Raw genomic sequence first — 21003 nt, forward strand, 5'->3', positions numbered from 1 at the left:
CCTGTGGCTAGTTGATGGTGGGACCCCGACCTGCTCACCTGTGGGTAGCGGCCTCAGGTCTTTGGCATCTGTGTTGTAGCTGCTGCCTGCTTCGCTCGGCGTTCTCCTCACAGCGGCTGTGTCCTCAGCTGGGCTGCAGCAGACGACCCCTCATGGGTTCTCCGGCCCATCAGTCCCTGTGCTGGGCTACGGTCTCGTCCCCGGGAGGGTGCTGGGAGGCGAGGAGGGGAGAGCAGGGGGTGGCAGGTGCTGAAACCAGCCGAGCTAGGATGGAGCAGAGAGCGGCCTGGGAGCTGCCTCTCTCACCGAGACGTTGGGCAGCGGGGGTTCAACGCACCGACGCCCACAGTGATGCACGGCACAGCACCCAGAAGGGCCCCACAGCATGGCCACCTGGTGCTGCCAGGTGAGGCCAACGGCCTAGGAGTAAACTTCCCTTGTAGCCACTGGGGGACCATGTTGGGACCCAACTGAGGGGATTTCAAACCTGCCATTGGGTCATGTCCCTGGGGCACCCCGAGGGTGGGGAGCAGGGTGGGGGCAGGATCCCAGTCAGGATTTCAGGGGGTGCTCCATGTTCTCAAAAGACAGAGGGGGTCACCTCAGAGGCACAAACCCCCACACAAAACAGGAGAGCGAGATACATCCCACCCCCTGGGAGCGAGAGGACTGGCAAAGGGTTGGTTGGGCAGGCGAGCCTAGGCAGCGCTAGCGTCGCATACAGGAGGAGGGGGCGGGAACGGTCAGGAGCGGGGGCCATTGGGACTGGGACCTGAAAGGGGAAATCACCACGGGGAGACTCTACACACAAGCCCAGCGTGGCAATGAGGCAAGTCACCAAATACAGAAGGCAAGCTCCGGAGAGCCCGTCCCCCCACACGTCACCCATCGGTGAACGGGAACGGCGTCGGGCAGCTCCTACTTTGAAGCTGGCATGGCGCTGGCTGTGACTGTCACTGGGGGGTCTGGGCATTGCCGTTTCTCCCCTCCCCTCCCCCTGCGAAAGCAGGTAAGGACCGAGCTTCCCATGGTTGGCGCGGGATGCACAAAGCAAGAGAGACCAAGGTCTCTTTTCTCAGCGCAGGAATCCTGGAGCATTTTGGTTCGCACATCACAGGAAATAACAGGGTGAAGAGACACTCCCTGATCAGCCCCCCGATCCAAACACCCCACTGCTCTCCGGCCAAGGGGGTGAAAGCAGCATCTGTCACCATCCACCGCAGGTGCGGGAGCTCGCTGCTTCAGGAGAACAGGCCCGAAGAGCTCCAAACCCTACTGCAAAGGCCCATCGCCCGCTCCCACCAACAGAAAAAACCCATAGCGCTTGGTTGTAAAGTTGCATACATTTCCTTATATTTGCATGAATAGAGCACAAATCATCCGATGCTTTACTGGACAGGCTAAGCTAACCGGGGACTGAAGCCAGGGCAAACGCAGGCTTGGAAACACTTCAGCGGAGGGGGCTACTTCTCCACACACACACACCACCGTTGGGTTTCACAGGAGAGGCCCCTGCTCCGTTCTGTGATATTACAAGAAGGCCTGGAGTCGCCCACTGAGATGAGGGCCTAGGCTCTGCGAGACACAGAGACAGTCAATCCCCTGCGAACCCCCCAGTGTCAATAGACAGGAGAGACAGGAGGAAGGAAGTGTGGCGATCCTCCAAGCACTAGACCCCTGCTGCCTTCCCCCGCCAGAGCTTTTCCCAGTTACTGCGTGGGAGGTGGGTCCGGGATCAGCGCGTGCCGCCCAGCGCCTCTCCCCCTCTTGCATGTGTCGCTAGAGAGCAGAACAATCCTGGTCACAGCTCCCCAACCAAATCCGGCAGCGAATTCTCTTTTCCTCCCCCCGGCCCCTGACATTTTTGATTTTGGGGGTTTTGATGATTTCCCCTCTGAAGAGCTTCTCTGAACTTAAAGGGGAACTTTCCCAGAATACAGGACCCTTTTGGGCTGGTCTGCTGGGTCCTTTCATGTCTGAGGGTTGCTTAGCAGCTCTGGGAGACGGTTTCCATGGTGTGAGTGCTATAAACAGCAGGGGGGTGGAACTCGGCACAGATGTCTAATTGCAATTAGCCCTTTGATGTAGTAACAGCAAGACCAGGCTCCCAGGAACAGAACACCTTGGGGCTAGCTACCTTCATGAACACCCACTCCTCTGCCATTCACCTCTACAGGGAACCACCACCGTGAGAGCATCTTCGGGCCAATCTGAGACACTCTCATTGTCCTTCCCGGTAATTCCCTGCTGCTGGACTGTGTCCTTCTCTTCCTTGGCCAAGCAGGGGCATAAGGGGGAAGAGTGTAAGACCTTCCAGATCTCGGGTCGCCCCTCCCTAGACGTTACCCCTCTAAGCAAGAGGGGACGTGCTCCCTTTCAGGGACTGCAGTAACTTATTGCTCTGGGGGGCAGGTAAGGCTGGAACCAGACTCCCGACTCCGATTCCTTCTAGAGGTTGCACATGACGGGGCTCAGCTCCGCCCTGCAGCACGTGCCCGTCACGCCGAGCTTCAGGGCCTTCCCCACGGCCAGATTCTGCCACCCTGGCTCACTGTCAGTGGCACTTTGCTCCGAGCAATCCTAGTGATCCCAGCGGTAGAATCTAGCCCCGACTCCTTAACCTGGTCATTAATCTCGCTTCTGCCAAGTCACCCTCAGCTCCCTGGATCTTCCTCAACACCTCCCCCAGGTCTCAACCAGATTAGCCCTGGGAAGAGCCTGCTGTGAGCATGATATTCTTTGCTGCTTTTCTGCCAGCCACGTGTAGCTTTGCCCCTGCGCCTTTCCGCCTTTCTCCAATGGGATCCAGACGGTTCTGCGGCAAACCGCAATCTGACTGCCGTTTACTCAGCCAATTTCTACCGATCAGTGAATCCCCAGTACCCTCAGTCAGTCAACTGTAAATCAGACGCACTCCTATCTTCCTCTCCTCCGCCTATAGTTCCCCTCCCCCCAAGCCACAGCACCATCTGCTCCTATTTCTACTTCAGAAAACTTCCCTTCCTCCAACGATCACAAAGAGAACAGGCCCCCGGATCCGATGTCTCAGTCACGTGTGCATCGACCCTGCAGGGCTAGCATTATCAAACAGAATAATAGATAAATAAATACATGGTGCATCCAAGTCCCTCCCAGCCCACGGCCCTGCCGCATCACGCAGCCAGAACGGTGCCTCCATCCCCGGGGAGCCCCCCAACGTTGCTTCTTCAGTCATGCAGCTAGCGGGCCAGGCTCAGACGTGAGTGTTTCCTTCTCGAAGCGGGCCATTCTGCACCGGGGCGCGTTGCCTCTCGCCACCATCCTGCTCCGCGGTTGGTGACGGGACGCTGCTCCTGCTGGAGGACAGTGCACCAACCATGGAAAGACGGGCTCCATCCGGTTGGCTAACGTCCTCTCGCAGGGGGGGCGAGCCGTGCTGTGTTCTCCCCCGGCCTGCCTTAGCCCGCACGGCCCTTTGCTTTCGCAGGCGCCAGCGCTGAAGCTGCATGTCCTGTTCCCTCCCAGAGTCCGCTCCTCCGCCTTCACTCGGGTTCCTCCTTCCCAAAACAGTTGCTGAGGGCTTCACACACGAGGTTCCGAAACATCAGGGTGGGGTGGGGAAGCGTCACGAGGCAGACTCCAGAGCTGGAGAAGGTGTCTTCTTCCATTCGGGTTCGTGGGTGGAACGGAGACCGTTCGGCTACAGAGTTTGAGTGGGGCACACATTGCACTTCAAAGCCCTTGGTAAGCTCTGATACGCCACCACATCTGGTTCCTGCGGGGAAAGAGAGAAGGCCTGAGTGCCTGGCCAGCGTGCCTCCCACCACCGCCTGTGTCCTAAAGCATCGGCATGAAATGACTGATCAGACGGGCCCAGATTCTCCGCTGGTGCCAAACAGCACCTCTCCCCAGAGCTACACCGAGTTACCGCGGCTGATGACCTCGCCCCTCGCAGTACGCCCAGTCCCACGTTCCCAGGAGTGGCCCTTTTGATTGTTCTCTTTCTCTTCCCCACCCAGAGGTGCTGGAACTTGGGGGGCTGCCGCACCCCCCGGCTTGAAGTGGTGTTCATCATATACACGGTTGACAGTTTGGTTCAATGGCTCTCAACCCCCCTACCCCTATCCTAACCTGCCTGTGAAGGAGATGGGGTGATCGGCCAGGTGGGATGGGAGGGGCTGTTCTCTTCCCTCCCGCCATCCGTCTCTCTGCAGTCGGTGGAAGCTGTTGGAGTTCAGCACCTCTGAAATGCAGGCGCTGCTGGCCAGGTTTTCAAGAGTGCCCCACCCTCAGCCAGTCCCGTTGTCTTCAGCCAGCAGGGAGGGGAGTCTCCATTGTTCTCAAGAAGCGAGGAGACTTCTCCGTTTTCCCAACAGGGGCTGCCGAGCACTGAGCTCTCTTGAAAATGCAGCACCTCCCACTGGGACCCAACACCTGCCCCGTTTCAGGACAGGGGCCACTTCTGAAAATAAGGGTCTAAGGCCTCGTCCGACTACAGCGCAGCAGCGGGTCGAGGAAAGGACGGATTTGCAACCAGTTCAGTTAAACGGGTGCTAGCTCCCTGTGTGGACACTCGTAATCTGGTTTGTAGTGAGTGAGTTCATCAGTTCCTCATCCAATTCAGCTAAATCGACAAACCGGATTTAAAATGAATTAAGAGCATCCACTCAGGGGCTTGCATTGGTTTAACTACATTGGTTTTTCAAGTGGTTTAAATTAAGCCACTGTGACTTTGGCTACAGACAAGGCCAGTCCCTTGAGATGTGGCCCTTTGGAGGAGGCAGTTGTCCTAGCAGATAGAGACCTGGGTTGGGACTCAAGAGACCTGGGTTTTATCCCTGGCTCTGCTCCTGGCCTGCTTGGCAAGTCACTGCCTCGCTCTGTGCCTCAGTTTCCCCATCCGTGAAATGGGCACAAGGATCCTGACCTCCTTTGTAAAGTGCATTGAGGCCCATGGACGAGAAGAGCTAGGCACTAGGTCATTATTCCCATGCTGTAAAATGTTCAGTTCTGGGTAAACAGCGGCAGCTGCAGAAGAGCATCTCAACCCCTGGATGCGTTATCTGAGTCCAGCTCACTCTCCAAACCTTTCCAGGTCCTCCCATGCCTCGCGCTCTCCCTTGGCCACTTCTTTAAACACATGGACAGAAAGCAGCGTCGCCCTCACCTGGGGGCCTATGTGACCTCCTCGGCTGTATTCTCGGGAGTCCTGTGGACCTTGTCGTAGATGGTGGTGATTAGAGGCTCTTTCTGTGGGCTCCGCTCCGTGTTATTTTCCAGGTGACGTAGGGCCTGAATCAAAAGCAGACACGTTTGTTATTGGAAGGACTTTGCAAGCCGTTTTCTCTGCAGATGAATTTGCTAAAAATTCTCCCCCCAAATCAGCAAGGATTGAATGTGCCAAAGCACAGACGTCTATCACCTGAGCTAGCAGAGCAACTCCATTAACTGGTAACACTTGTAGGTTGTTATCCTCTAGGCAGACCAGAGCGGGACATGACACACAGTACTGTTACCTTCACAGCAGTGGACATGGCTTCATCTCACCCCTCCAAACTCAAACCGCTACGCTAAATGAGGAAACCCTGGTAGGAACATTGTTTGTCTGAAGTGTTTGGTCCTCAGTCCTTGCAATGGGTTGATGTGTCTGTAACGACCCCACCATGGGTCCTCAGCATGGATAAACCCAGCACCTTCAGCCTCAAAAAGCACAAACCACATCGACTTGAGCTAAAGGAACAACACTGTTAACCATCAGCAGTAGTAGGTTGTTATCCTCTCTGCATACCAGTCACTAGAGGGACACATGGCACACTTGGGCAGCTGGGGTTCATGTTCACATAACAATGTCTTGGTGCAGCATGCCAACCTGTGGCTGTACCAGTGCATTCTGGGATCCTGGAGCCACTGATCCCATAGTGCCTTATACTTCTGCTGTCAGCAACGACTACCGGGTAGTTTCCAGCCTGCATTGCGGGACAGGATGCATCTGAACCCTTGGGACTCCTGGCCTCTGCGTCAGTGTATAGACAAAGACGTGTGTGTGTGTGTGTGTGTGTGTGCGCGCGTGTGTGTGTGTGTAGACAAAAATGGTGTGTGTGTGTACAAAGATGGTGTGTGTGTGTGTGTAGAGAGAGAGTGTGTGTGTGTGGGTAGACAAAGACGGTGTGTGTGTGTGGGCACCTCTCCACATTCCTCACATGTGCAGTGCCCGCCCGGAGGGCTCCTCCATGTGCAAACACAGCCAGAGGGCCAGCTGGCCTGCTCCCCTCCCGAAACCTAAACAAGGAACAATAAACAGGCCAGTGCGGATGCGGTGTAGGATGACACACTACGATCTATCTTCGCCGCACAGCACAGCCAGGCTCTGAGCAGCCACCCTACAAAGCCCCGCCCATGTTACTGAGTCCCCACTGGTGTTTGCACTCCCCACCCACGCCACTAGGACTTCTGGGGACAGATCCCCCGGCCCTTAGCGCTGCCGTGAGCCCAGCCTCTCGGATTCTTTCCCAGTGGTTTGTGGGAAACTTGTCTGTCCTTCTGGGCATGTAGGGGATTGTGGGAAGGCGCCGGAGGGCTAGGCGGGCCGTAGCCTGCAGCGACGCCGCAAAGCGGGTGGGGGACCAGCCTGAGTGAAAGCAGCATCTTGGCTCTAACCACCCCCCGCGGAGCCAGCTAGTGCCAGGTTTGAAAGTGCCACTGAACTCAGGTGAGAGGGTTGTGTGTGGATGGGAGGGTAAGGAGCCATACAAGAGACATACAAGGGTACCCCCCAGCGAGGTACACATCCGGGGGAGATCACGCCTCCAAAGGGAAGAGAAGAGACAGACACACGGCAGAGAGAGCAACACCCTTCCAGAAAGGACACATGCACCCATTAGAAAGACAGCCCCGGCCCCCAGAATGGAGCAACGCACAGAGAAGCTGTACGCGCACCCGAATGACAGCTGCAGCCCTGGAGGAGATGCACAAGCCAGACAGGGGAACAGCGTGCAGCACACAGGAGCATCACGTGTCCACGCACGCACACAACCCAGCCAAGAGAGAAGTCAGGCAGACACTTACGCACGCCTCCCCGGGTGCAGAGCCAGACGCTCCCCAGAGGAGATGCGTACACACACACACACACACACACACACACACACCGAAGAGCGACACAACGGACAGAAAGGAGCAACGCACACGCCAAAGAGAGAAAGAGCCCACCCGCTACTCCCTCTCCTCCTCACGCCAGGCAGCTGGTGGTTGACAGAAGTGATCATTTCTGCTGGGCAAAACAGCAGCACCTGTTGGCCGTAGCAAGAGGATGTAACTTCCTGCTCCGGCCCGCAGCTGACACAATAAGGATGTTTAAAGAGGGAGTCAGAATCCCTCTCCTAGAGAGCTCGCAGTCCAAACACACAAAGGGCGAGGATCTCTTTCCGACAGCCCTGCCCGCTGCAGCACTTATGGCTAATGTCTAACGAAAGAGTCCCGGCCACCCCCCTGCACAAGGCAGTGCTGGGGCTCGGTGGGGAAGGCTGGGGCTGGATAACCTCAGCTCAGCGCACTCACCTGGTCATTTCCTTCGGGGGGACTCCTCATGATCTCAGCGTACTGCGGGTCGGACGGACTTTCTTCCACGGGGCCCGTGGGGGTGGCAGCTGAGGAAAGAGCGGGAGGTTAAGAGAGGAGCGAGAACAGCAGCCCGGAGCGTCGGGATCTTTGCCCGTCACGTCTCACGTCGGTCGTGAGCTGAGCCCCGCCGCACAGCTCCAAATCCACAGAGCCACCCCCACAAAATCACGGGCAGGGAGTCCACGCGAGTCCTTCTCCAGAGAAGACACAATCGGCATGTTTGATGTTAAGATGCTAGATCCCGGGTACGTTCGGATCCATAGGCACTGACTTCTGCTCCCGCCGGTGGGGGCTTGACCCGCCTCTGCCCCCAGCCCCGCCCTCATTCTAACCCCTTCCCCAAAGTCCCTGCCCCAACTCCGCCCCCTCACTGCCCCTATTCCGACTCCTTCCCCAGATCCCCACCCCGGCCCTGCCTCCTCCCCTGAGCGCACCACAGTCCCGCTCCTCCCCCTCCCTCTCCCTCGCAACATGCCGCCGAACAGCTGTTTGGTGGCGGCAAGGCGGGAAGCGTTGGGAGGTAAGCGGAGGAGCGAGGACACGGGAGCTTGGCTGCCAGTGGGTGCCCGTGGGTGCTCCAGCCCCGGAGCACCCACAGAGTCGGCGCCTGTGTTCAGATCATAATGAAAAAGGGGTTAAGGCCTTGACTATGCCGGGCATTGGGCCTATTCTCCCTGTGGCCAACTCTCATGAGTTTATCGTGAGCCTCGTGGTAGTTGGTGTGTATCTTAAAGCCCCAGCTCCCGGAGTCATGTGATTATGGGAGAGTCTCAGCACTCCTTTAAAAAAAAAAAAAAAAAAAAAAAGCCAGATTCTAGCCCCCGTTGCAGAAGAGAGTTCAGATCAGAGCCCTGCGCAGGACTATTATTTCATCCCACTCCCGCTATTACAGCAGCACATCCTACGGGATCCCAGTCCTGCCGCAGGGCTCTAGTTCAGACATCACGGCAGAGTCCAGCCCTGGTGCGAGTGGTGGGCTGGAAAGGGCTTTCCTTACCTGGGTCAGCCGACTTCTCGTTGTTCATCCGCCAACACCAGACGGCAGTCCCAAGGCTTAGCACTAACAGGAAGAAAGTCAGCACAATGTACCCCGGCTTCGAGAAGGACGCGTCTGCATCTGGAATGGCAGAGGGCGGAGGTTAGCAGCATCCCGCCAGGGCTTGTGGGTAATGAAGAGCCAGGGCTTAACGTCCCCTAGCCATCAGGCCGCGGCTGAAGGAGACGCCGCTGCTGGGGCCTGAGCCGAAGGGGAACCTTCAGTGGGTGTGGGACAGACCCTAGTGAGAAGGGGACTTCAGACTCTACCCCCAGCAAGGCCATTTGCTCCCAGTCATGGGGGTGTTATCTGGTCACATGGTGCCTCTCTGAAGAGTAACCAGACCCAACAATGACTGAGCTGGATACAAACCAACGCCCCAAATTCCCTGAGGCACGCGGTCCCTTTCTACGCTGTGTGGCAAACGGGTCAGTGTTTCCTAGGGCAACTCCTCATGCCCCTCATCAAATCTGCGGCTCCCATCCCCGTAGCATGTGGACAGCACGAGCGAACGTAGCATCAGGACACCGTAGTGAGGTAGAGCGGCGGGATCGTCCCTCGTTTTTACAGACGGAAACTGAGGCACGGGGGGCGGGGGGGGGAGGGAGTGGCTGGACCCAGGCCACCTAGCAGGGTTAGTGGCTGAGCTGGGAATAAAAGTGAGGTGTCTCGAGTGCCAAGCTAGTGACCTAACCACTAGACCACACTCTCTCCCTGAAACAAAGGATCAGGTGTTGCCATCAACACAGAGACAGGCCACAAACCCCTCACCTCCACTGCGGCAGATGCTCTGCAGGTCGAAGGCGACGATCTTCTGATCCACAGGGTTGCTGACCGTGCAGGTGTAGGTGGCATTCAGGGAGCTGGGCTGCAGAGACAGCTGCAGTATCCTGCCATCAGGGGAGAGCTGGTGCCGACCGGGATCCAGCTCTTGGACCGGGTTCCCTCTGCCCCAGGAGATGCTCACATTTCCCTTCCCCGAGCCCTGGCAGTGCAGCGTGACGTTGCACCCCTCCAGCGTGCTGGTGAGCAGATGACTCCGGATCCGGGGCTGTGGCACTGGCTCTGTGTTCAAAGACAAGCGACGCTCAGAGGAATGGGATACGCTCCGGTCACCGTGACAGCTAATCCCTGCTGCTCGGAGCCCCCACACCCCATTCACCCCGACCCCGACCCAGGGCAGGTTGGAAGTTCCAGAAGGGAAGAGCGTGACTGAGCGCGCCCTTAATGAGGCAGAAATTCCTCGGGACGCAGGAGTTCTGAGCGTAACTCAACAGCACGGTCCAGGGGATGGGCAATCACAGAGCTGGTCTACAGGAGAAGGTGAGGTTGACCCAGCTACATTGCTCGGGGGTGCGGGGGGGGAATTCTCACCCCCCGAGAGACGTAATTAAACCACCCTATGCCCCAGCATAGGCAGCGCTAGGTTGATGGAAGAATTCTTCCGTTGACCTAGCTGCTACCTGCGTCTGGGAGAGACGGATTGACCACAGGGACAGAACAAGCCCTACCGTGGCTGTAGCAAGTGTCCACACCACAGTGGCGGTGCCATTGTAGAGTTTCCAGTGTAGACACGGCCTTAACCTCACATCAGCATGGGGGGCAGGGAGAGGGCTGGTTCGGCCGGCTGTCCACAGTGGGGAAACTGGGCTGAGTTTTCCTTTGTGTGTTCATTCCTCCAGTCTGTCACCAAACACAAAACGCCCAACCAAAGCCCCGGGGCTTTGACAACGGAGTCAAAGATACGATCTCCCATGGAAATGCCTTTGTATCTCCAGGTAGACCTGCCATGGCTCAGTTCTCCCCCAGCAGCGCCAGGCAGGAACTAGAGCTCCAAGGTGCTAGGCGCTGCATAAACACAGAACAAAAGGACAGTCCCCCGCCCCCCCCAATGAGCCTGCCATCTCTTCCCTCCGTCCAGGGGCGGCTCTAGCATTTTTGCCGCCCCAAGCACGGCAGGCAGGCTGCCTTCGGCGGCACGCCTGCGGCAGGTCCGCTGGTCCCGCAGCTTCGGCGTACCCACCGCCTAATTGCTGCCGAATCCACGGGACTGGCGGACCTCCTGCAGGCATGCCGCCGAAGGCTGCCTGACTGCCGCCCTCGCAGGGACTGGCAGGGCGCCCGCCGCGGCTTGCCGCCCCAGGCACACGCTTGGAGCGCTGGTGCCTGGAGCCACCGCTGCCTCCGTCTATCTCACCCCCAAGGGCCTGACCCCGGCCATGGCAGTTTTGCTGATGACTCCGACAGGAGTGGAATCAGGACCCAAGTGGATGGGTTTTGCAACACACCCAGAAAGTTGATCCATCCAGCCTCTTAGCGGGCCCAGGTGGGGGAAGCAGGTTCGAGACCCCAGGAGCCCGCCTGGATGATTCCCTGCTGATAGACCCTTGTCTTTGTAAGCCACGGGAGGTGCAGCATCTCCAGTGATCTCCCTGCAGCAGATGGCGTGATATGGTACCTGGCCACCCGCCTTGTCTATCAGGGAGCCCTCGTAACCCCAGAAAACATGCACTACAGCTGCTGGGATTGTATTGTAACAAACATGTCTGGATCGTCCCAAGCACTAGGTAAACAGTTCACCTCCTGTTCACCTGGGGAAAGGGTGACGGGAGCCGTCTGGCTGCTCAGTCTAAACAATAAATATATGGAGATATACCTACCTCATAGAACTGGAAGGGACCTTGAAAGGTCATTGAGTCCAGCCCCCTGCCTTCACTAGCAGGACCAAGTACCATCCCTGACAGTTTTATTTTTATTTTTTTACCCCAGCTCCCTAAGTGGCCCCCTCAAGGATTGAACTCACAACCCTGGGTTTAGCAGGCCAATGCTCAAACCACTAGGCTAGCCCTCCCTCCTGCTGGGTGACCTAAGGCATGTGCCTGCCCTGTGCCTCAGTTTCCCCATCTGTAAAATGGGGATAATGCTACTGATCTCTATTGTAAATTGCTTTGAGATCTACAAATGAAAACAGTGAGGGATTATCGTTAATATCAGAGCTTCAGCCACTGTGTATTCCTGGAAACGCTGTTAGGTAATATCCATTTGTCGTCACTTACCATAGACCGCGAGGAGAAAGGTCTGTTCCTCCACCGTTGCTGGTACTATCTTAATCCGGGCCTCATAAACTCCGCTATCGCCCAGCTCCAGAGCCCTGATCCTCAGTGAGGTCTCGTTGTACCTTTCTAGCCTCTGCTTAAATCTGTCGTTGGGATCGGGTCGCTCAAACTTCCCCCCACTGAACTCAGCCAGCTGAATCGTCACACCTGACCCAGCACGAAAGCTCCATTCGATTTCTTTCACCTTTCTCCCGGGGGATAGATCCACTGACAGCACAACTGATCCTCCCAGAGTCCCATTCACCTGGCGGCGCGGTGTCGGTGCTTGGGCGACCACGATATCTAAGAAAGAGGGCAAGGCAGAAACGTTACAGCCTTCTAGCATGTCACAAGATAAACAGAAAGGCAGCAGAAAGGAGGCGAACTGAAACGTGGTTTTTAGTTTGCTAAATTTCCCTTCCAGGCTGCATCTCTTTTAAAAATAACCTCCCCCACCCCTCCACCCCCCGTGTGCTCTCCATGGCACGGCAGGTTATGTCTACACTGAAGCCGGGGGGGCGCGTTTGCAGCAGACAGACATACCCGCGCTAGCTCTAATCTAGCTAGTTCAGGTACTCAGCGTCCTAGGCAGCTTCCACAGCCCACGGTGCGTGAGCTAGCTAGATTAAAACTAGTGCAGGTCTGTCTACACCTGCCACAATCACACACCCTGAGGGCAGCGTAGACACTCGCTGAGAAGGGAAACGCCTCTGTGATGCATGGCTAGAAAGGGCTAAACAGCCTGCCAAATAAATAACCCTCATAAGACATGTGGAGAGATGTTTGTGGTTTTGTGTATTTACATATGTATGAGAAGGTTGGACAATGTAACCAGCAGTCCCTGTCTATGCTGTTTTCTGATAATTCAGAGGTTAAAAGAACATCCTGTCATGTAAATGAATTGTAAATGTGGGACATCTCGGCATTCATCTCTCTTTGAAATGTACTATGAATGGTGGAGGAACAAGCAAATGGCCTTATGTTAATGCGTATAGCTAAGTGCCGGTGACGGACCTCCTTCAAAGTCATCCTAATCACCTTTTGTTCCCTGAGGAATTCCAACTTGTCAAAAGACATGAAATTATATAAAAGATCCTTGGTCCTGATTCTGTCATCTCAGATCTGCTTAAGCTTCATCAGGGGAAGTTTGAGTCGCAAGACTGAGGCCCCAGTTATGCTGGTACGCCCTGAATGTGAGATTTGGACATTGGACTTTAACCTATGAACTATTGCTGAAAGAACTCTCTGCAACTACAAAGCTCACCATCTCTGCTCTGAATCTGAACCTCAGTGAATCGAACTCATGTCCGTATGTATACTGATCTTGTAACCAGACCCTCTCTCTTTTGTTTTTAAATAAATATTGGTTTAGTTAATAAGAATTGGCTGTAGCGTGTATTTGGGTAAGATCTGGAACATTCATTAACCTGGGAGGTAACATGTCCGATCCTTTGGGATTGGTAGAACCTTTTCTTTTATATAATGAAATAAGATTTACAGAATTTTTCTTCAGATTTGACGTAGGTACCTGGATGGAGGCCTGAGGCTGGAGAACTTTAAGGGAACTGTGTTGTTTGGACTTCTGAGTAGCCAGTGAGGTAATAAAGAAGCTGTTTTATGCCTTTTTTTTATCTACTAGCTTTATGGGGATTGTCTGCCCCATTCTTTGCAGTTCACCCTAATTGAGGGACCACAGCTGGCCCCCACTAGGGATCACAATCACACCCCCGCCCCCAGGGCGGCGTAGCCACATGCTGAGAAGAAAGGGAAACATCTCTCTGCGCAGAGGGTTTGCACAAGTCACACTGCACCACTAGAGTTCTCAGCATAGGGTTTCAGAGGGCGCTAAGTGGCGCTTATGCCCTCTGTAGCGGCCCTTTGCCTGAGCCTGCAAATCTTTACTCAGGTGAATAGTCACGTAGGCCACAAAGGTGTTTAGGCTCCTGACTGCCCTATAGAAGTTTGATGGCATTTAGGCTTCTATGCTCTAGACCGTAGACTGTGAGCTCCTTGGGGCAGGGACTGTCTTCGTTCTGCGGTTGTCCAGCCCCTCGAACAGCAGGATCCCTGGTCCAGGAATGGAGCTGCCAGGTGCCACTGCAGAACAGATGGATAATAATTACAACCCCATTGAGGTCAAGGGCTCGCAGGACTAGATCCGCATGCGGGGACCATTTGGTCAGGGTAATGCATTTCCTCATATCCAGCCTCCCGGTTGCACGGAGACTTTCCCGTTGACAAGGAAACTGGCGAAGATTCTCAGCTCAGCTGTTTCTCTTTAGCCCACGCTCATCAGAACCGCTTTGGTTGAAAAGAATTGGAGCGGGAATCTCATCAGCCCAACAGCCCCTAAGATTTCGGGAAGGGCTCCCCGTAAACAGGGCCAAGTCGCCTCGCTTTCCTCCTTTGCCCTTGTACCTGCAGAAAGACGGACAGCAGCGAAGCAGCTGGTGAGCTGAGACCCCCCTGTTGAGTTCAGGGAGCGTGTCTACACGGCCATCGTGCACCGTTCAGATACATTTTCGTTCGTGCTGGTCTGGTTGCGTGATCCTCTGCCAAAGCCTAGCCCTGAAATCACCTTGGACAGAGGGAAAACGAATGGTCTGGATTTTGTTTCTAGAATGACAAATGCCAGCCTCATTAAAAGCCAACTAAAGCCAGCTGAGAAATCTGATATTTCTTTGGGATTTGGCCATCGGATCCCCCCACCATCTGGTGCATGTGCAAAATGTGTTGACAGGCACGTGTGCGCAGTGCAGGGGAGTTTCGCCCTGGGTGAAGAATGATCGCGTGCCAGCTCAGGTGTCTTTGCTGAGGCAAAGCCTTCCTTGGAGTCGGCAGGGGCATATGTCCACACGGCGTAGATTAGCTTCGCTTTATTGACGTGAATAGGCGCCTTCAATCCCCAGCAGGTATCCATCAGCATTGCTCCATTGATTGCTATGGGAATCTTCTGATTTACAACAGCCGCGAATTTGGCCCTGGATAAACAATAGCTCACCCCTTAGGATTGGCTAGCTCCTCGAAGCTCCGTCGAGCTCAGCCAGGAGGCAGGAGGCACTGGGTGAGGTTCCCAGGCTGTGCTGTGCAGGTCAGACTCCATGTCAGAATGGTCCCTTCTGGGGTTAACAAAAACCATCTATAGAAAGGGATCATTTCACCCACCACCAAAATGCAGCCATCTCTGGGGTAGGAGAGGGAAGCTGTTTAATGCCACACCAGGGTTTCCTCCAATCTGATTTGAAAAGCGTGAAATCAGCCTGTCTGCTGACCAGGTCTAGTCTCATCCAGCTCTGGCCAGAAGAGAAGGTGCTGGAGGCTGCTGGCCTCTCTCCCCAGCTCAGGAAAGGCTCCCACCAGATCCAGTGCCACCAGCAAGCGTCAGAAAACCCAGAATAAAACAGCACCCTGTAAACCCGGCCGCTTCCTGGCTCCAGCTCAGGGGCTTCTGGCAGCTCTTCCCCGGGTCCCCTCCACAGGCCAGTCACTTCCTATGGTCCCCCTTCCTACCTTTGCTCTTTCAGCCTTTATCGGCATCCCCTGACCCCCTCCCAGCTGGGTGTGATCATTCCGGCCCCTCCAGGCCCAACTCCTGTTACCAAGAATCGAGGTTAAGGAAGCAGCTATGACCCGAGATGCCAGGCTTCCTCTGTGAGCTTGGACACATCATTTAGCTCCGGATCTTCAAAGGTATTTAGGTGCCTAACTCTCACTGAAATCATAGGTGCCTAAATACCTTTCACAACATGGGCGGCCATTGCTCTGTGCCTCAGTTTCCCCATCTGTAAAACGGGGACAGTCGCACTGCCCTGCTTCACAGGGGTTTGGTGAGGACCAATCCATTAATGAGTGTGGGGTGCTCAGATATTAAGGTGATAGGGGGCCATGAAAGTACCTAGGATTTATAGTTTAACCCTGGTGCCCTGACTAAATTCCAACTTGGCCGCAGTCTTGAATAATGTTGCTGTGTGCTGTTAAACAGCGGCCCTACCCCACCCCAGAGGTGGGCGAAACGATCTCTGGCTAGAAAGTGTTAAGTCTTTGGGATGAAAGGTGCCACGTTATTGAATTTAAACCTAGTCCCACAAGCCGTGATTTCCCTTCTCTCGCCGCCAGCTTGGATGTGGAGAAGAAAGCGCTGTGCCTGTGTATTAAAGAAGATTAAATACCGACATCAGAGAGTTTACTTCTTATAAGCCTTCCCGCAGCCCACATTACAAGCTGTCTCTTTGCATTGCTTTGTACACATCTCTGCATAAGAAGTGCTCAGCATCCGTGGGGCTTTTGTTATGCTGATCCTATTGGTCTGAGACTTCCTTTGATTTTCTTTTTTTTTTTAAATCAGTGCTTTAACACTCTTGTGGCTTTCCTGTGATTTAGCTCCCCTTGCATGTCACCTGTGTGAGGCTAGCAGGTTTACGGTGATTGTACAGAGAGGAAGAGACACCTGGTGGTTAGGGTGCTAACCTGTAATGTCGGGTCCTGACTCAGGAAAGTCGCTAAGCACGGGCTAAAGGGTCAGATTTTCTCCAGAACTCAGGACCAGATGTCCCAGCACTCACACCTGGGGCTGGACTGTCTGGAGGGCACAGTGCCCTGTGGAGATCCAACGTACATATCTGAACATCTAGCCTCACTTGTGGGTATCGAGCCCTTTTGAAAATCCTGGTCTCTGGGTAAAATCCAAGCCCACCACACAGCTCCCATTGACTTGAACGGGGACCTGGGTTTCCACCTGCGGCACTTCCCTGAATTAGGGCCAACAGGCAGCACAAAGTGAGTTGGCTTGGGCTGGGGGCCGTTTGTCATGAATCCCCACCCAGGAAGGCAGACGAGGCCCCAAAGCCCTAAACCAAGTTAATTTGCCTCATCAGCATTTCCAGACTCTTGGGTCAGATCCACAACTTGAAAGCTCTGAGAGCCGATCTGCACCTGCCTGTATCAGGGACATCTGTGGCTCCAGGTGTGTTATTTTTGTTTGTTGTGGAAACATGAAAAGTAACATGAATTAACCACCTAGGCCCAACTAACTGTGTTGACCAAACACACATGAAGGCACCAGGCCTAGCTACATGCACGCTACTTCTCTGACTGGCTTCAAAAACGCAGAGTTCAGGAAACACCATTCAAAGGCTTGCAAACTATTTAACAGTATACTACTCTATTCCTGGATGCAGCAGCCCCCGCGATGGTAGCACCTGAGTGCCTCAAATCTTTAATTTATTTAGTCTCACAACAGCCCTGTGAGGCAGGGGAGGGTTGGTACCCCTGTTTTACAGATGGGGAAACTGAGGCACAGAGAGACTAAGTGTCAGACAGGAAGTTTGCGGCCGAGCAGGAAATTGGTCAAACACCATTTGACTGGTGAGAATTGGGTGAAATCCTCTGGCTTGTGTTATACGGGGGACCAGACTAGATGATCAAAATGCACCCTTTTGGCCTTAAAATATATGAATTAAAGTTTCGGGCTAGGGCGCTAACCCCTGAACCATCCTTCCTCATCTCTGGAGCACTTGGCTTTATTAGTGCTTCCAACTGTATATAATTTTAGGGATGTTCATCAAGATCTCTGCAAAACACTGCTTGCCACTGTCCTCATCCGTTCTCAGGCCAGTTTACCAGAGGCCAGTAGCTCGACTGATGCGTGGGGCTTGCCATGATACTGACATCCACTTTAGAAGAGGCAACCGTTCTACAGCGACATATTTGGTCTCAGCGGCTCCGTTCGTCGCTGCCGCACCATTGTTCAGGGTAGTCTAAGGAAATGGTTTGGAAAAACCACCCTGGCTGGGTCACTTTGCTACAATGAAATCGTTTCCTGAGTCTGTCCGCGTGGTGCGATTTTTATCCTGTTTACCCAGAAGTTGTTTGGAACAGGTTAATCTTGGTAAATCCCTGGTCTCAAACTGGAAAAAGCTGACTGCTTGTGGGGGAAGAGTGGATCATAACAGAAAGGTCTAAGAGTTGAAGGGGAGAAGCGTAAATACTATGGTGCCATAGGAAACTCTAAGATAGATCAGCTGGCAGGAGAGATAAAGATTGAGTAATGATGAGAGATAGAGATAGATGTAGTATGTCGTTAAGCATTATAACGGATTTGAACCAAGTGATCATGGTGTATTTTGTACATGGATCAGTCCAATTCCGGTCTAATGAAATGACAGCAGGGACGTGCAGTTGTTAAGAGAGATCTGCGTTTGTTCAGTGCTAACCCATTTTTGGTTGCGGCTCATTGCTACACCAGACCTATGTCCTATACAATTGTGCAGATAGAGGAGAACAAAGAAAGCAATTGGGAAGTGCTACATCATCAGAAAGGTCTTTTCATCTTCCTCATCTGCACGGCAGAATCATGAACCTGGGGGTTGAGACAAGCATCCTTTTAAAAAAAAATGGTGACATGATGTTTTGCAGCAGTATATTCTGTAAAAACAGCAAGTTTTAGGAACAGAATCTCCCTGCTGATCCGTCCCTGCTATTAAATGGTTTCTCTAGGAACTGCGGCTTTGGTGAGAATTATTAGATTTGTGGATTAGCAAAGTGAGAATTAACGGAGGTTCTTCTGTCTTGTTTTACATAAGAGCCCAAGCTCTCAGCTGGTATAAAATGGCAAAGCTGCACTGGGTTCAGTGGGTCTACAGCAGTTTATACCAGCGGGGCATCTGGCCCATAACGTTCATGAGCTGTTGATAAAAATCTGATGATAAATTCGCCGAGACTAGTCTCCTTTCCTCAGCCACCTGAAAAATCAACAACCTAAGGAAGAAATCCCGATTGTCAGCCTCGTTTATTTCTTGGGTGACACAGTTATACATTCTTTGAACAAAAACCCCACACAATCAACTGGATTAGATAACACTCTGGAAAATATCTAGCAACAAATCTGCAGTGGGTGAAAATAAATTGGTCTAATAGTGGTTACACCTCTATTCATATATCTTTAATATTCCACTCACATTAATTTAACATTCAATAACTAGCTAATCTAAAAAAATGCACAGAAACCTGCCATAAAAGCATTGAAAACAATTTACCATGGGGGAAAAAAAATACCAGCTGGTTCTCCCTTCAGTCTCCTGCTCTTTTGCTATAAATTCTTACATTATAGTATTCCTTAGTCCTTGTGCCACACTCTGCCCTCTGCGTGTACAATTTAAACCAGTTCTGGTTCACCTACCTGGAGAGACGCTGATCAGCATCACTAGCAAGAAAGGGAGAGAGGGTTTTTTGCTGGCCACCTCCATGTCTTCACTGCTCTCTGTGCGTCTCTGTGCTGATCCTGGTAGCAGAGGCAGAGGCTGGGAGGTGGGGAGGAGCAAAACTGCATCATGGCACACCCTCTAGGGGTCTGTGCATGCAGGAGCTTAGCACCGTTATTAATTAACTGATTATCCATTGGTACACGATGGAGCATGCAGGGCAGTGGTCAGTGCATACAAAAAATCATAATTGCTTCTCTCACGGCTGGATTCGCAACATGGCCCTTCTGCCAGGCGGTCGAGAGCTTGCTTATAGCCAAGTATTGAGTCCTGGCTCGTTAAGGAATCTTACATCAGGACAATTAAATTGTCACCTCCCCAGATTCAAACCCCCCTTGAGCTGGGGGCATTCCTGCTAAGTCCTGTGCTACAGATAGGACATTGTCTCCTAAGCTAAGGGCTGGCCTGTGCACTGGTTTAACTATGTCTATGTCTCAAACAACCCTAACGAGGTTCCACAGGGAAACACCAAGAATGATGGAACCCAGGGCTCGATCCTAGGCGGCGCTGAGAACCTTCAACTCACATTGACGTCAAAGGGAGCTAAAGACTCTGAGGCCCAGATCCTGAAAGGGGTCTCGCCCCTGATCTCCCATGGGACCTGGGCCTCAGGACTTTGTAGGAAGAACTGAGAATCCTGCAGGATCCTGGGATTAACGGAGGACAAAGGCCAAAGATCCGGGGCTGCCGTTGCTGTGAATTCATTTACTGCAGCGCAATGGTCTCACCACCCTTCTGAGTTGGTGGTGCTTTATGCCCACTTTCCACGGGTGTAAAGAAGGGCACAAGAGAACCGGGTGGCAGAGAACCGGGCCTGCCAAGGCCCTGCAGCCGCCAAGCCTGCGGAGAGCCAAAGATCTGCATGCTGATCGAGTACGACCGTGACTAAATCAATTCCGTTTGACCCCTGAGCTCCATCATTTCACTGGGGGCTGAAAACGCCCTCTGGGCAGCTGCGGGAGAGAACAGGGTGGTCCTGCGAAGAGAATCACGTGCCAGAGAAGGGGAATATCCCAGTTGGGCTCATCTACGTACCTGGCTTGCTTTCTGAGGCACAGAATGGAGACATCCGAAATCCTCGGGGGGGGGAGGCGGCTGGGACGCCTGTTAACAAGCAGCAGCGACAGCAACAACCAGCAACGAGAAAGGATCTCGAGCCAGGGACAATTGAAGTAGGGCCTGGCCCATGGCAGCCGATGGAAATGCTCCCCACGACAGGTGCAAGAGTCACCGGGGTTTGGATCAGCCCCTTGAACCGAAGCCATCTGGCTGGCAATCTGGGCCGGATTATTCCACTCCCAAGGAAGTCAACAGAGGGTCTTTCCCGAGAGTTGGCTCCCTTCAATCAATGGGAGTCTTAACTTAACTTACCCAGTTTTCAGCACCCCTGCTCTCCCAGCAATCCCAAGATATGCACGCACCTGTGGCCAGGCCCTGAGCCCCCATTCCCTGTTGTGCTTGGGAGCTGCCATCTCGGAGATCCGGGCGTCTCACGTGAACGATCAGCGTCTCCATTGACCTCCATGCAGCCACGCTGATTTACAACAGCTGGGGACCCGGCCCAACGCTTCTGCCACGCTCTGGCCAGTGGGCTGTGCTAGAGATGCGTGCACCAGACTGGAATTGAAACACGAGGTTCCCAACCGCCTCGTCTGTTGGGGAAGTAGAAGGCAGACGAGCTACTCTTAGAACAGAGAAGTATTTGCAACCAGCGCTTTTATTATAGACTTGTTCAGGGAGTCAAATTCTGCCTATAGGCATGTAGTCCAGCCAGCAACCCTGTGCATCCAGGCCAGGGCTCAGTGGGGCCACACTCAGCAGGACACACTGCGAGCTGGGGGGCCAGAGGGAACCACAGGGTCTGTCTGAGTCCAGCAGCTGGGTAAAGAATCTCCTTTATATTCATCACAGACTAGCCCTGAGTCTTCTCTATACGGAGGGTGCGATTTTCATTAACTCTTAGGAGAGTTGCAAATGTGTACCTGCAGGCAGCACTGTGCCCAAACTCTCCTGCTTA

At 53.7% G+C, this 21003-nt stretch overlaps 1 protein-coding gene across 1 annotated transcript; it reads right to left on the bottom strand.

Moving 5' to 3' along the window:
- Window positions 1-1331: 1331 nt before the first annotated feature.
- On the bottom strand, window positions 1332-20292 carry LOC117869590 (SLAM family member 8-like). Its single transcript, XM_034756558.1, has 7 exons — window positions 18905-20292; window positions 11689-12030; window positions 9404-9697; window positions 8594-8713; window positions 7534-7622; window positions 5147-5271; window positions 1332-3754 (listed from the first exon to the last, which is right to left on the bottom strand). Exons 1-6 carry the CDS (start codon window positions 18969-18971, stop codon window positions 5155-5157), a joined length of 1029 nt encoding a protein of 342 aa, XP_034612449.1. The 5' UTR covers window positions 18972-20292; the 3' UTR covers window positions 1332-3754; window positions 5147-5154.
- Window positions 20293-21003: the final 711 nt, after the last annotated feature.

The sequence above is a fragment of the Trachemys scripta genome, chromosome 24, assembly GCF_013100865.1.
Source record: "Trachemys scripta elegans isolate TJP31775 chromosome 24, CAS_Tse_1.0, whole genome shotgun sequence".
Classification (NCBI taxonomy): Eukaryota; Metazoa; Chordata; order Testudines; family Emydidae; genus Trachemys; species Trachemys scripta.

Coding starts and splice junctions, on each gene's coding strand:
- LOC117869590 (XM_034756558.1), bottom strand. CDS start 18,971: ATGGAGGTGGCCAGCAAAAAACCCTCTCTCCCTTTCTTGCTAGTGATG. Junction 12,031..18,904: donor GCTGATCAGCGTCTCTCCAG/GTAGGTGAACCA, acceptor CCTCTTTCTTAG/ATATCGTGGTCGCCCAAGCA. Junction 7,623..8,593: donor CGAGAAGTCGGCTGACCCAG/GTAAGGAAAGCC, acceptor CTCTTTCCTCAG/CTGCCACCCCCACGGGCCCC.